Raw genomic sequence first — 15,009 nt, 5'->3', positions numbered from 1 at the left:
TTAAATTTCTGGAATAAAGAGATGAAAATTTAAGCAAAACATAAGGAAACAAAAATGTGATAAATATTTTAAAAAACTGTTTTTGTCAAATTATATTAGTAATGAGTTTTAACACTAATTATCATTTCATGTATTAACGATAAATTTTGTATATATTTTTAGGAAATACAGTACAATGTTATAGAATATATGAACAACACATCAAAAATATCTGAAACACAAGTTAAAATTAACATGTGACATCCAAAGATAAAATAAGTCGGCGAATTTAGCTTCCTCCAAGTTTGGCTTTCTCGGGACATGAACACTATAGAGGCCGGTTGGCAGGTTAGTTTCTATTAATTAAACAAGTACATTTTTTTTTTCAGCAATTAAACAAGTACTATTTACAAAATATTTCTAGTATTTGTTATGTAATTTTTATTTATACTAAACACTTAATGCGTGGAAGATGACTAAACCCATAAATATCCAATTATTAGTTAACTCTGTAAAACTGTAACAAGATTTCACTCAGGAGGACTCTTAATCATTCATAACCAGTTGACCACTAAAACTTATTTAGAACTCCTCTTATATTGTAAATTATATTTTAGAAAAAGAAGATTGGTAGATAGATTATGGACTTATAGGTTGTGAAACCAAATAATTTGTATTAAAAGTAATTTAAACTAAAATCAATAGTTTTTCTGATCCTATCCAAGTGATACAATCGTTTGTTCAAAAAAAAAAAACTAAGTGATACAATTACAATCTAACTCTTTTTCTTGTAGTGAATTATCTAAGAATAAAACTTGAAGAATATAAGAACACCTTTTTTATTAGATTTAGAAAACTTTCTTTCTCTCAAGTCTTATGGAACACCTCTTCATGGACTCTTATATTTATAGGTTTACACTTTTCCTAAACCTATTAGAATTACCATTACACAACTTAATGATAATAGGAACTTTTCCTTTTCCTAATCTATCTCTTTTGGCAACTTTCTAGGAGATAGCTTCTTCCTCAAGTTGGAATTATCCAACATTCTCCCCCTTAATTCCAACATGAACTCCGGGAAGCTTGATATCTTCAACTCCGAGTAAACTCCTCATTTCCTTGAATTTAACTCGTCCTAGTGGCTTCGTCAGTATGTCGACTTTCTGCTCCTCTCCTGGCACATGTTCGACCTCAATCTGCTCATTCTCTACACACTCTCGAATGAAGTGGTACTTAGCAAGCATATGCTTCATTCTCCCATGAAATATTGGATTCTTGGTTAGAGCTATAGCTGATTCATTATCGATTCTAAGCAGGATCTTCTCTCCTTTCACGCTTAGTATCTCGATCAACAACTCTTTGAGCCATATAGCCTGTTTGGCAGCTTCCGTAGCAGCCATGAACTCTGATTCGCATGATGATAATGCCACAGTCGCCTGTTTCTGTGTTGTCCACGTGATAGGCGATGAACCATAATATAAAACATGACTTGTGGTGCTTTTTCCATCGCCGATGTCAATGTTGTGGCTGCTGTCACTGTATCCGGTGATCCTTCTTGATCCATCCTTCTTGAAAAACAAACTGTAACCAGTAGTTCCTCTTAAGTACCTTAGTACATGTTTGATAGCTTGCCCATGAGACACCCTCGGACTCTGCGTATAGTGGCTAAGGACTCCAACTGCAAAAGACAAATCTGGTCTCGTGTGGAGAAGATATCTTAAGCAACCTATGGTTCTTCTATACCTTGTAGCATCGATTTCCTTTTCCTTTTCCGCTTTTGATAAACTCAGACCAGGCTCCATCGGTTCATGAGTTGGATTACAGGACCCCATTCCTGCATCAACAAGTATTCCTTGAGCATATGCTTTCTGTTTGATCTTGATTCCATCTGCTCCTTGAATAACTTCTATGCCAAGAAAATAAGTTAATTTCCCAAGATCCGACATCTCGAACCTCCTTGACATGTCCTCTTTAAAAACCTTGATGATCTTGAGTGATGTCCCTGTTACAAACAGATCATCAACATAGATAGCCACAATTAAGAACTCATTCTCCTCCTTCTTACAGTACATTGTCGGTTCCTTCACACACTTCTTGAAGTTCATTTCTTTTAGAACTTGATCCAGCTTTGTATTCCAAGCTCTAGGAGCTTGACGGAGACCATACAAGGCCTTATAAAGCCTATAAACTCGATCCTCTTCTCCTTTCTTCTCAAAGCCTTCAGGTTGAGTAACATAGACTAGTTCTTTTAGTTCGCCATTGAGAAAAGCTGTCTTCACGTCTAAGTGGTGGATCTCCCAACCTCTTGTTGCTGCGAGTGCTATTAGAAGCCGTATAGTTTCGATTCTAGCTACCGGAGCAAACACTTCATCGAAATCTATACCTTGTTGTTGCACATATCCTTTTGCAACTAACCTCGCCTTATACTTATTCACCGAATCATCAGCTTTTCTTTTAAGTTTGTAGACCCACCTAACTCCTATAGGTTTAACACCAACTGGTTTGTCTACAAGCTCCCAGGTGTTGTTCCTTGTGATCGAATCCAGTTCAGCCTTCATAGCATCGATCAACTCTTTTATCTTCCCAGCTTCGAAATAATTTTCTGGTTCCCCATCTAGTGTTAGAAACAACCTGCAACTTACTTCTTCTGCAAATAAGACGTAATCATTAAGATAACGTGGCTTTGTTATCACACGACCAGATCTAGTGACCAGAGGTTGAACTCCGACTTGTTGCTCCTCAATATGATTCCCATCACTCATATCATTCTCATTATCTTCTTCATCTTCGTGGTTATCATGATTTACATCTTCTGGGTCTGCATCTTGTTGATCGTTGCCTTGTTCATTACCGTGTCCACCACCATCTTCGATAAAGCCTTCTTGAAAGAGCCTAAACATACCAGGTTCACCATCTGATTTGTTTGTCATAGATGACCAGTCCCAAGCCTTACCTTTGTCAAATATGACGTCTCTGCTAACAACTACTTTCTCTACAACAGGGTCGTAGAGTCTATAAGCTTTAGAACCAGGTTCTGTTCCAAGATTGATCACTTTCTTTAATCTATCATCTAGCTTTTTCAACTGTGGTCCATTGATCTTTGCATAGGCAACACAACCGAACACTCTCAAGTGCTCAATGTTCGGTTTCTTGGACATAAAACACTCATACGGAGTCTGACCATACAGTGCTTTTGTGGGCACTCGATTGATGAGGTAAGTCGAGTGGCGTACAACTTCTCCCCACATATCATTCGGAACCGACATCGCTTTCATCAAGCTTCTTGTCATCTCCATCAAAGTACGGTTTCTTCTCTCTACCACACCGTTTTGTTGTGGTGTATACGGCACAGTTAGATGTCTAGTAACGCCGTTCTGCTCACAGAACCGATTGAACTCAGCTGAGGGAAACTCTCCTCCTCTATAGGTTCTAAACGTCTTCATGGAGAGCCCACTCTATTTTTCAACAAAGTCTTTAAACCGTTTAAAGCGATCAAACACTTCACTTTTTTCTCTTAGTAGCATTGTCCACATGTACCTAGAGAAATCATCAATTAGCACAAAAACATATCGGTTATTAGCTGGTGTCGGTGGTGAAATCGGACCACACAAGTCTCCATGTACCAATTCCAAGGCATGTGATGCACGAAAACTTGCTTTAACCGGGAATGAACCTCTTGTTTGCTTCCCAACTAAGCACACCTCACACATACCCCTATCATGGATCTTGTGTGGCATTCCTACAACCATATCCTTTCGAACCATGTTATTCATAACATAAAAGCTTACATGCCCCAGCCGAGCATGCCAACGCCATGTAGTATCATCACTCTCGAGCTGCAAACACATTGGAGGACTTGTTTCCATTGGTGTCTTGTAAAGTCTGTTTGAAGACCTAGTAACTCTCACAAGTAATCTTCCACACGGATCTAGAAGTGTCAAAAACTCTCCTTTCATGTTCGCCTCACAACCTCCCTCTGTTGTTTGGCCAAGGCTTAAAATGTTGTGTTTAAGGTCGGGTATAAAATAAATTTCTTTGAGTGCTCTTATTTCTCCAGTCTTGCACACAAAGTTAATGATCCCCTTTCCAACAATATCAACATAAGAGCCATCCCCAAACCTGACTTTACCTTTAATCCTTTCATCCAAACTGCAGAAAAACTCCTTATTTCCTGACATGTGATTGCTTGCTCCATTATCCAAATACCAAACACTTGCATTGCCTTTGTTGGTATCGGAGTTCTTCGGAATTACCTTGTCTTCGTTTAAAAACACTACTTCATGCATATATAGTGCATCGGCTTCATATGTCTCATTCAGGTTTGATTCTTGATTCTGATTGTGGTTTTGAATCGGTTTGTTTGTACACGTTGTGGCATAGTGCCCTTGCTTATCGCATCTCCAACATATCACTTTCGATAAGTCTTTCTTCGGTTCGTTTTGGTTGTCTTATGTGGCTTTTCCTCCTTGGTTTTGGCCATTGAATCTCCCTCGACCCCTGCCTCTACCGAAACCACCTATACCAAAACTACCTCTGTCGTAGCCGCTTCTACCGAAGCTGCCTCTACCTCTGGATCCTCCTCGGAAACCACCGTAACCTCCACGATTATTAGAGGTATTGGTAAACATCAACTTGCCTTGATCTTCGACTGAACTTACTTCTCCAATTCGTTCCTCATAAGCTTTTAACCTTCCTACTATGTGCATAAACGTTGTTGTGTTTAAGTCGAGGACTTGCTCTAGAGAAGCTACCATATGGATAAATTTTTCTCTAGGTAATCTTGTAAGAAACTTCTTTACCAACTTTGGTTCTTCAATGGTCGCTCCTAAAGAAGCCGATTGCGATGCAAGCCCTGAAATCTTGCCTGCAAAGTCATCTACCGAATCTGAATCATTCATCTTCAACCGCTCTATTTCTGCTAACAAAGTCTGAAGTCTAGCTTTCTTTACACGTTTTGCGCCTTGGTGACGTGATCGGATAGCATTCCACAGTGTTTTAGCTGAATCTTGCTCTCCTATTTGCAAGATAAGTGACTCGGGGACAGATTGGAACAGAAAAGCTGTCGCAATATCATTCTTCTTTTCATCTTTAGATCCCGGTTCGATTGTATCCCATACTTCGCTAACTCGGAGTATGATCTTCATCCTCATCGACCAAACTGTGTAGTTTGTTGATGTTAGTAATGGACACTGGATTGATGGTGCTCCAAGGTCCTTCGTTCGTGACGGTGAATTCTGTTCGTCCCCCATGCTTGGTTTCGAAAAGTTTTCTCCAGCGTTTTTTGATCGGAAACACAACCTTGCTCTGATACCAAATCTAAGGACAAAACTTGAAGAATATAAGAACACATTTCTTATTAGATTTAGAAAACTCTCTCAAAAACTAAATCTCTCTTTCTCTCAAGTCTTATGGAACACCTTTCTATGAACTCTTATATTTATAGGTTTACACTTTTCCTAAACCTATTAGAATTACCATTACACAACTTAATGATAATATGAACTTTTCATTTTCCTAATCTATCTCTTTGTGCAATTTCGTAGGAGATAGCTTTTTCCTCAAATTGGAATTATCCAACAAATTATCAAAATCTTATCTTTATTTCTTTCATTTTCTAATTAATAGTGACATGATGGTAGGCATTTTTTAATTTTTAGATATACTTCAGGACTTGTCACCGCGAATGCTACGAATTGGTAAAACAGAAAAAAATTCAATCTTTTTATTTTCGTCGAAATACTGATTTAAAATGAAGATCAGCTAGCTCTTAAATACAGTATAGTTTATATAGCTGTTTGTTAATACTAAATATACTTAGTTGAATGTGTTTTATGTTCCTAGAATACTAAATATACATAGTTGAATTTGTTTTATGTTCCTAGAATTGACACACAATGAACCTGGACGCAGTGAGAGAGAAACAAATCTATGAGCACCACTTGTGTTTTGTACATTTAATGGGATGACAGCAGTAGAAGACAAAACAGTTGTAATTGTACTACTCATGTTTGTCCAAAAAAGAAAGTACTACTCCTTTGACTTTCTATTTTTCATGTCCAAAGTTTTTTTTTTTTTTTTTCATGTCCAAAGTTCATCTAAATGATTCAGATTATTATTAACACTTAATGTGGGTGGGGGTAGATTTATCCTATATTCACAAAGTATGGTTATTTAACACGTTTTAACATTTAAAAAAATTATGTGGCCCCTTTAAAATAGTTAAGGTTTTAAAACAAGTAATCTATTGTTATAAACTTATAATGATGATGTAATATTAATTTACATGATTGCATGTTGTATTTTATATGATACTACTATGTATAATACTCCATTTGTTCCATTACATAAAAGTTTTTGACTAAAAGTAAAAAGGTTAGGAAATAATAAATATTGTATCATTTAATCAAATTCAACTAATAAAAAAATACTGCAGAATTTAAATAATCAAAAAATTATTAAATTTTTTTTTTTCAGCTTTATTATTAAATTAATTTAAAAAGTACATTAAAACTTGAAAAAAATTCTTATAAAATAGAACAAAGAAACAAACCTAAAACCATCATTAGTGGTCATCCTCCTTGAGATCTTTATTACTCTTTAAAATAAATCAATAATAAATGTTGAAGACATCATACACAAAAATTGACTATTCAAAGATACTCCCCTCTTTTTACTCAAATTTTATTAAATTTATATTTAAAGACACTCAATCATTTTAACCGATTGAGGTGCTCTAAGAGATCTTACATATTAGAACAGAGGGAGTATTTATTATTTACTGATCAAGTGTTATATTATCACATCATCACATACCACACTATTTTATTCCATTAACTTTCAGCCTTACAACAATTTTTGTATACATTATCATATATAATTTATATATTTTGGTTTATTTGTGACATCAAAAATTTGAAAATGGATCTTCGATAACATTTTTGTCCAATCAACTTTTTTTACCAAGTTATTTATTACAATAACTAGGACTCGTATCCCCTTTATTTAGCATATATTTAAATTTCTAAACATAAAATTATATATTATAAATTATTTGAAAGTAATAAATTTTTTTACAAATATATGCTAAAACTAAAATTAAAAATTATCTCAAAAGAATAAAAATAATAAGTAGCTCTAAAAACTAAATAAATATTGAATATATATATGCTGTGATTTAAAAAAAATACAACCATAAAAATGAAAATTTATAATAAAAAATATTCTGGCAAAAATACTCAACTCTAAGTTAAAAATTATTAAATGAAAAGACATAATAAATCGAGACAACATTGTATTTATTTGTATGTAACTATGTATTATAAGTATAAGATATTTTATAAAAAATTATAGTAAAATATTAACCAGCATTATAACATTTATTGATATTCATATTACTAATAAACAAATATTATGACGAAGTGATCTTAACTAGTAAGTGAGAATATCAAACGAAAGATTATAATAACTAAATGCAACTTTCTGATAAAATAATTTTAAAAATAACAAAAAAATATCATCTTGAGTGAAAATTTATCAACCAATAATTATAATAAAATACATAACTTCTAAAAGTAAAAGATTAATTAGTTAAATGTTTAAAATACATATTTTATGAAATGTTAAGATAAATAAACGCAATTGTAAGTTACATAACTAAAGTTGATTAAATTTCTCTATTACTCATTTCTAAAATCTTTAATGAGATTATAGAATAATGTTGGATATTGGATATTAAAGTTCATATTATTGAGGTTCAACATGAAATAGAAAATTTGTATCAGCCAACAATGATTTGTTAGTTATCTAAAGAAGAGTCAAATATATATATATATATATATATAGAGAGAGAGAGAGAGAGAGTTCAAAAGACAAAAATATATACATAAACATATTTATTGAAACGAAAAGTTGTGATTATCTTCAGCTAGATCATAGAATAATGTTGGATATTGGATATTAAAATTCATATTATTAGATTCAACATGAAACAGAAAATTTGTGTTAGCAAACAATGATTTTTTAGTTATCTAAGATGAGCAAACATATATATATATATTAAGTTCAAAAGATATAAACATTTAGTTAAACATAAGTATTGGAACGGAAAATTGTAAATAAGATATGCTGAAAAGACACAACTGTACAATAAACATAATTAATCGTTTGATTTTTTAAATGATAAAAGACAAAACTCTATAATGAACACATGCAACCGTATAATTTTAATAAAACAAATATATAAAAGAAATTAATGAAAAGGTACGATTAAAAATCGTAACAGTGTTGGCATTTATTCAAATTGTTATTATTATATAGATTTATAGATTTATACCATTGTCACCGATGTGTCACAATTTCTGGTTAAAAGGTATACGTCTAGTATTCGAGTGTTTGTGTTAGTAATATTTTTTCCTCAAAATGTTGGTTAAAAATCAATGTTTCTTAGCAGACGTTTCAGTATACATTTTTATGATATGTCTAGTGTGTATTACCGAGCGATGTGGAGTATTTTACCGTCCATTTAAGCAGTCTTCCGTATGTGCCAAATGTGTGAGTTAGGTTCATTGCGTATGAGTACTCCTCTAAACATGTTATTAAACATTTTAAAGTTTTTTTTTTAAAATGAATGTGAAAATATATTCAAAACAAAAAAATGTCCTCTTTACAATGAATGCGTCCTTGTTCCAAAAAAATTATAAACGCTGAAAAGAGTTTGAAAGGAGTTTAACAAAGATTAATTGCGAGTGGCCAACCATAGCTGCAAACCATCCCCCCACTTAGAAGTATGCGTCTGCAACGAGAGAAGCTTGTTACGAACCAGGCGATCAAGGAACCGGATGAGTTGTGTGGACCGAAGCCTGAAAAACAAGTCGCAGAAGAAAGCGAGGAGTACCGTTGATAGCTTGACCCGATAGCTGAACCAAGATTTGAGCAAAGGAAGCAGAGGAATTATTGGGCAACAGCTTCCGAGACAGCGCCTGCCACACCCGAAAAGAAAAGGGACAGCTGAAGAAAAGATGAGACAACGTTTTCAGAGGAGCTCGACAGAAAACACAGGCTGGGTCTACACCTCTGGTTCTTTACGCAATTATTCATAAATCTTCCGTTTTATTTTTGAAACTGATCAAAATTACGATTTTTTAAAGACAAAAAACTACAAACATCTACTGTATTGGATGATTTAAAACAAAAAACAAAAGAGAAAATCACATAAACAACAAATAAAAATATATTACCAAGTTTTTTTGAATATATATATATATATATATATAAATATATTGTTAATTGTTAAAAACTAATTATTTTCTAACTGTAATCTTCCAATATAAATAGTTATATGTGTTTTACTATTAACTGTTTTCTGTTTCATTTTTGAATAATTATTTAACTATTTAGTACTTCATATATAGTTTTTTCATTACTAAATATGTTTATTTTCATTTTATTTTTTCATAAATATAGCTTTGATTTTCAGTACTTTTTATATTATATATTATATTTATTTTAATATTTTTTTTATTTAACCGTTGTCATACCCGCTAATCAATCAGTTATAAATATCTCGCAGAAACACTTATTTCAACCACTGGAATAACATTTGAAATCGTAACCAGTCATTAGTATGTTTGGTGTAATTATTACATATATTTTAAAATTAAATGTCACATTTTAATTATGTTCTGTTTCAATGAAGGAAAAAATTATTTTAAATTTAAATTGAACTAGCATTTTCTTGAATTTAAAGTATAATTTTTTTTGGGGGTATTTTCTCTCTGATCTACACCGCATAAATTGCCAAAGTCAGCTTTTTGGTCTTTCACTCCAACCGATATCAAATCAATTAACACCTCAGATATTGTTCAATGTTATAATCATATTTTGATTTATTAATAAATTACAGTATGTTGGCTTTCGCTGAATTTATCAAAGTGTAACATGTTTTTTTCTTACACGAAATATGAAATCCAAATTGTGATCTTCAGAGTTGACTTTCAGATGTTTCGCAACTTATATAATCTACGAAGCAACATTCCAATCCCTCAATAAAAATCTACAGTACCCCAAATAATAATCTCTTCCGTAAGGTTTTAATTTTAAAACTAGTCCTCATTCACACCTTACAAATTAAGCTAGTCATTACTTCATTTCTTAATAATGTTTATTTGTAACAATTTCTGCAGGCAGCTAAATTTTCAACAATCATGGCGAGGACTAATCCACCGGACGGAGGAGGGTCCGGTTCAAGAAAAACATCAGATGATGAGACAACACACGTTCGCCAGAGAGTGCTAGCTCCTCCGAAAGTGGGTTTGCTCAAGGACTTCAAGTCAGTGGTTCAAGAAACTTTCTTCCATGATGCACCACTTAAGGATTTCAAGGGCCAGACCAAATCTAAGCAGGTGTTGCTCGGGATCCAGGCTGTCTTCCCGATCATTGGGTGGGCAAGAGATTACAATCTTCGCAAACTTAGAGGCGATGTCATTGCCGGTCTCACCATTGCTAGTCTTTGCATCCCTCAGGTTTACTATTTACGACTCCATTTTTTCTCAACTCCACGTACTACTTTTTGGTGCATTTCTTCCTTTCATATCCAAACCATATCTATATCTCATTTATATGTTTCATGGATAACAGGATATCGGATATGCAAAGCTCGCAAATTTGGATCCAAAATATGGACTTTGTGAGTCTCAATACATTTTACCTAAATTTTTTTGGGAGATTCTCAAAAATAGCACCAAATAAGTTTATTTTTCAAATTTAGCACAACATTTCTTTTTTTAAAAAAAAAAACAGCACAACATTTGTAAAATTTCAAAAATAGCACTATATTTTAAAATTATTTTTTTAAAATTAAATCCTAAATTCAAAATACTAAACCCTACCACTCAAAACTATATCCTAAATGTGAAATTGAGAACCCAAACCTAAAAAATAAAATTCTAAAAAATTAATTTTAAATAATATAATGTATTAAATAGTGCTATTTTTGGAAATTTATTGAATATGTGTTATAGTTGTCCATAAAACTTTTTTTAGTGCTATTTCTCAATTTTTTTTTTGTTTATCAGAAAAAATTACAAGTGTTGATAATAAATCGTTTATAGTACACTCTTGTGTGCAAATATGTGAATGCATGTTTTTTTTTTTTTTGGCAGACTCGAGCTTCGTGCCACCACTTGTGTATGCGGGGATGGGGAGTTCTAGAGATATTGCTATAGGACCAGTGGCTGTGGTATCTCTTCTTTTAGGAACGTTGTGCCAGGCCGTGATCGACCCAAATGATAACCCTGCTGATTACCTCCGCCTTGCCTTCACTGCCACTTTCTTCGCTGGTATTTTCGAAGCCGGCCTTGGTTTTCTGCGATTGGGATTCTTGATTGACTTTTTGTCACATGCCGCGGTGGTTGGATTCATGGGAGGAGCAGCCATTACCATCGCTCTCCAACAGCTTAAGGGCTTTCTTGGCATCAAGACATTTACCAAGAAAACTGATATTGTTTCTGTTATGCAATCCGTATTCGCGGCTGCTCGTCATGGGGTACCTTTTTGATTACTCAACTTTCTTTCATCATCTTCCACAATACATTTTCTTATGTTTTCTTTAATGGTAATCAAGAAGCTTCGAGCCTAGGCTCAATGTGCTTCATATAATATCTCATTCGTTTTCGTTTATTTATGATTCTTCCAGTGGAATTGGCAAACTATAGTCATTGGCGCCAGTTTCTTGACCTTTCTTCTCGTCGCCAAATTCATCGTAATCCTTTTACTTTTCATCTCCACTATATATGAGTGCATCTTTGTTATCTCCACTTCTAATATAAAAAAATTTGATTACAGGGGAAGAGAAACAAGAAACTCTTTTGGGTTCCAGCAATTGCTCCTCTTATTTCCGTCATTATCTCTACCTTCTTTGTCTTCATAACTCGTGCTGACAAACAAGGAGTCCAAATTGTAAGCTTACACATGCATGCATGTCTATATGTTTCTTTTTTTTTTTTTTTTTTTTAAAAATCGTCATTAATGAGTATTATTTGATACATTCCCTAGTTTAACCAACAATATTTTATCATTTAAACTATGAAGGTGAGACATATAGATCAAGGAATCAATCCCATTTCTGCTAATAAGATTTTCTTCTCCGGAAAATATTTTACGGAAGGAATCCGAATTGGAGCCATTGCCGGTATGGTCGCCTTAACGGTAAGTCATGCACATATTCATATAAGTAAGAGATCATTAATGTTTTGTATTCTAATTCGCCAAGTTATGTCGGAAAATAATATTTTCTAGGAAGCTGTAGCGATTGCAAGAACATTTGCGGCAATGAAAGACTATCAAATCGATGGGAACAAAGAGATGATCGCTTTGGGGACTATGAACGTCGTCGGTTCACTTACTTCTTGTTACATTGCCACCGGTAAGTTGGGAAAACATTGAATGTTATAGTATTAATTGTCAATATAGGTTTCAAAGGATACCCTACTTATTATTTACAATATTACAATCGCATTTTTGAGTATTTTAATAATGTGTTTTACTTTTTCCATTACACAAAGAGATAAAGATTTGTACTTATCTGCGAAAATATCTGATGATGGTTTTACATGTTATGTTTGTATACGTTTTCTTTCTGATAAAAGACGGTCATGAGTAACTCACATTTAAGAAAATTATAGGTTCGTTTTCGCGATCTGCCGTGAACTACATGGCTGGAGTCAACACAGCAGTTTCAAACATAGTGATGGCCATAGTGGTAGCTCTAACCTTAGAGTTCATCACACCTCTCTTCAAGTACACTCCAAATGCTATCCTCGCAGCCATCATTATATCGGCTGTCCTCGGTCTTATCGATATTGACGCAGCTGTTCTCATATGGAAGATTGATAAACTTGACTTCATGGCTTGCATGGGAGCTTTCTTTGGTGTCGTCTTCATCTCCGTTGAGATTGGCCTCTTGATCTCCGTAAGACATCTCACTTATATAATAGATTGTTATATTTAAAGCTTACTTATTTTTGGTTTGTTGGTGAAACTATTTTACATAGGTGGCGATATCTTTTGCCAAGATACTGCTGCAAGTGACAAGACCAAGAACTGCGATTCTAGGGAAGCTTCCAAATACAAATGTGTATCGGAACACTCTACAGTACCCGGACGCTGCCAAGATTCCCGGAATCTTGATCATCCGTGTTGACTCCGCCATCTACTTTTCCAACTCCAACTATGTCCGAGAAAGGTATATATATCTACACATCCTTCATTATGCTAATATCTTTCTTTTTTTCAACTCAATAAAAAAACGTTATTGACCAAAAAATATGATAAAAAACCAAAACTGGATGTAAATGATTTGCGTTTCCTTTCATATAAAAATTATAAAAAATTAATTAGTCGTGGGGGATAATTAGATGGACTGATTCACTTTGATGTATATATCTAAGAGTTAATTAGATGGACTAATTAATAATTGAAATTTGGTGACAGGGCATCAAGATGGTTGCGAGAAGAGCAAGAACACGCTAAAGCAGAGGGCATGCCCCCAATCAAATTTGTGATTATCGAGATGTCACGTAAGAATAATCTTTCTATAGTTATACTGATCATCTTCTCTAACAAAAAAAAAAAAAAAAATAATAATAATAATAATAATAATAATAATAATAATAATAATTTAACTAACTTGACGATCTTATATATAGTGAAACTATTAAAACAACATAAAGTAATGGTACAATTACAAATTTATTGATGGTATACATACATATATATTTGAGCAGCGGTTACTGATATCGATACTAGTGGTATCCACTCCATCGAAGAACTTCACAAGAGCCTCGAGAAGCAACATATTCAGGTATTTAATCTTCTTTCGATCAATGTAACAATCTACTGGTTGAAAGATCGATTATTTTAAATTGTTTATAGTTACTTAAGCAAAAATTATTTTGTATATTTATTTTAGAGCTTTATATTAAAATTAAATTAAATAACGCTCGGTCATAGCAATAAAACCTTAGATGTATTTAATAATTTTTTTTGTAAGAATACTCATTGAGATATCATTATTTTTACGGTCTACTATTTTTGATTTTACTAAAGTAAAAGGTTTCTTAATATACGATAACGGAAGTACAAAAAATACATCTTTAGTTGTGTTATGTACCTAAATTAGTGGTATTACTATTAGTAGTCGTCAATACGCGATCAATCTGACTGATTAATTGACTTGAAATTGAACAGTTAATTCTAGCAAATCCGGGACCAGTGGTAATTGAGAAACTTTTTGCTTCCAAGTTCGCCGAGGAGATTGGAGAGGAAAATATCTTCCTTAGTGTTGGCGATGCGGTCGCGGTTTGTTCTCCGAAATTGGCTGAGCAGCAAGCTTAATATCGTCTATTCATACATATATATATATATATATACATCCATATACGTATGTGTGTATATATATGAGAGGAACTGATTTAAGAACTATATATGGTTTTTTTCTTTTCTTGAGATGGTATGATAATATGTGTAATATATGCATGGTTGTTGGGTTTTTGTTTGAATCAAACAAAGGTGAAATGGGGAAAAAGTGGCTTTTATTTATTTATTTATTTTATGTTCAATCTTTGGAATGTTATTTCTCTCGTGATTTGTGTTTTATATGAGATGTTGAATAAATTGTACTTGCAACTTACTATGTTAACAATTGTGTTATGTAACCCAAATTGTCGGAAGTGTTTATTTGTCAGAATATTCATTTGATTTTTTCATCAATGTCCGCAATTTTTATTAGCTTATAAAACATTCAACTTAGTATTTAATTGAATTTTAGTTTGTTTCTTGATTTGATCTATGAGTTGGAATCTTTGTGTCCGAATATTCTAAATATAATACTAATTTTAAAGAGTTTATATGTAAGTATGGTTTTATCTGTTACGTACATTGAACTAAACGTATGAAATCAAGAGAAGGTCAGCATAACCATCCCATCTCAATCTATCGGATATGATCTGCATCAGTCTCGACCTAAATCATATT

The 15,009-nt window shown here is 33.1% G+C and overlaps 1 protein-coding gene across 2 annotated transcripts; it reads left to right on the top strand.

Annotated features, from left to right (window-relative positions):
• Window positions 1–9,937: 9,937 nt before the first annotated feature.
• On the top strand, window positions 9,938–14,663 carry LOC104736895 (sulfate transporter 1.1). Of its 2 annotated transcripts, none has more exons than XM_010456979.3 (13): window positions 9,938–10,059; window positions 10,161–10,499; window positions 10,615–10,663; window positions 11,139–11,521; window positions 11,672–11,737; window positions 11,821–11,934; window positions 12,067–12,183; window positions 12,274–12,400; window positions 12,660–12,946; window positions 13,029–13,219; window positions 13,468–13,553; window positions 13,761–13,837; window positions 14,224–14,663. In XM_010456979.3, the coding sequence occupies exons 2-13, from the start codon at window positions 10,182–10,184 to the stop codon at window positions 14,368–14,370; spliced, it is 1,962 nt and encodes a 653-aa protein (XP_010455281.2). In that variant the 5' UTR covers window positions 9,938–10,059; window positions 10,161–10,181; the 3' UTR covers window positions 14,371–14,663. The 2 variants fall into 2 exon arrangements, with proteins under 2 accessions (XP_010455281.2, XP_010455280.2); XM_010456978.3 differs by having other exon boundaries at window positions 9,938–10,064.
• Window positions 14,664–15,009: the final 346 nt, after the last annotated feature.

Source organism: Camelina sativa, chromosome 13 (genome assembly GCF_030686135.1).
Source record: "Camelina sativa cultivar CO46 ecotype springtype chromosome 13, ASM3068613v1".
NCBI lineage: Eukaryota > Viridiplantae > Streptophyta > Magnoliopsida > Brassicales > Brassicaceae > Camelina > Camelina sativa.
Note: the sequence above shows the minus strand (reverse complement) of the source record. Positions and strands in the feature narration are given on the sequence as shown.

Coding starts and splice junctions, on each gene's coding strand:
- LOC104736895 (XM_010456979.3), top strand. CDS start 10,182: ATGGCGAGGACTAATCCACCGGACGGAGGAGGGTCCGGTTCAAGAAAA. Junction 11,738..11,820: donor TTCTCGTCGCCAAATTCATC/GTAATCCTTTTA, acceptor ATTTGATTACAG/GGGAAGAGAAACAAGAAACT. Junction 12,947..13,028: donor AGATTGGCCTCTTGATCTCC/GTAAGACATCTC, acceptor TATTTTACATAG/GTGGCGATATCTTTTGCCAA.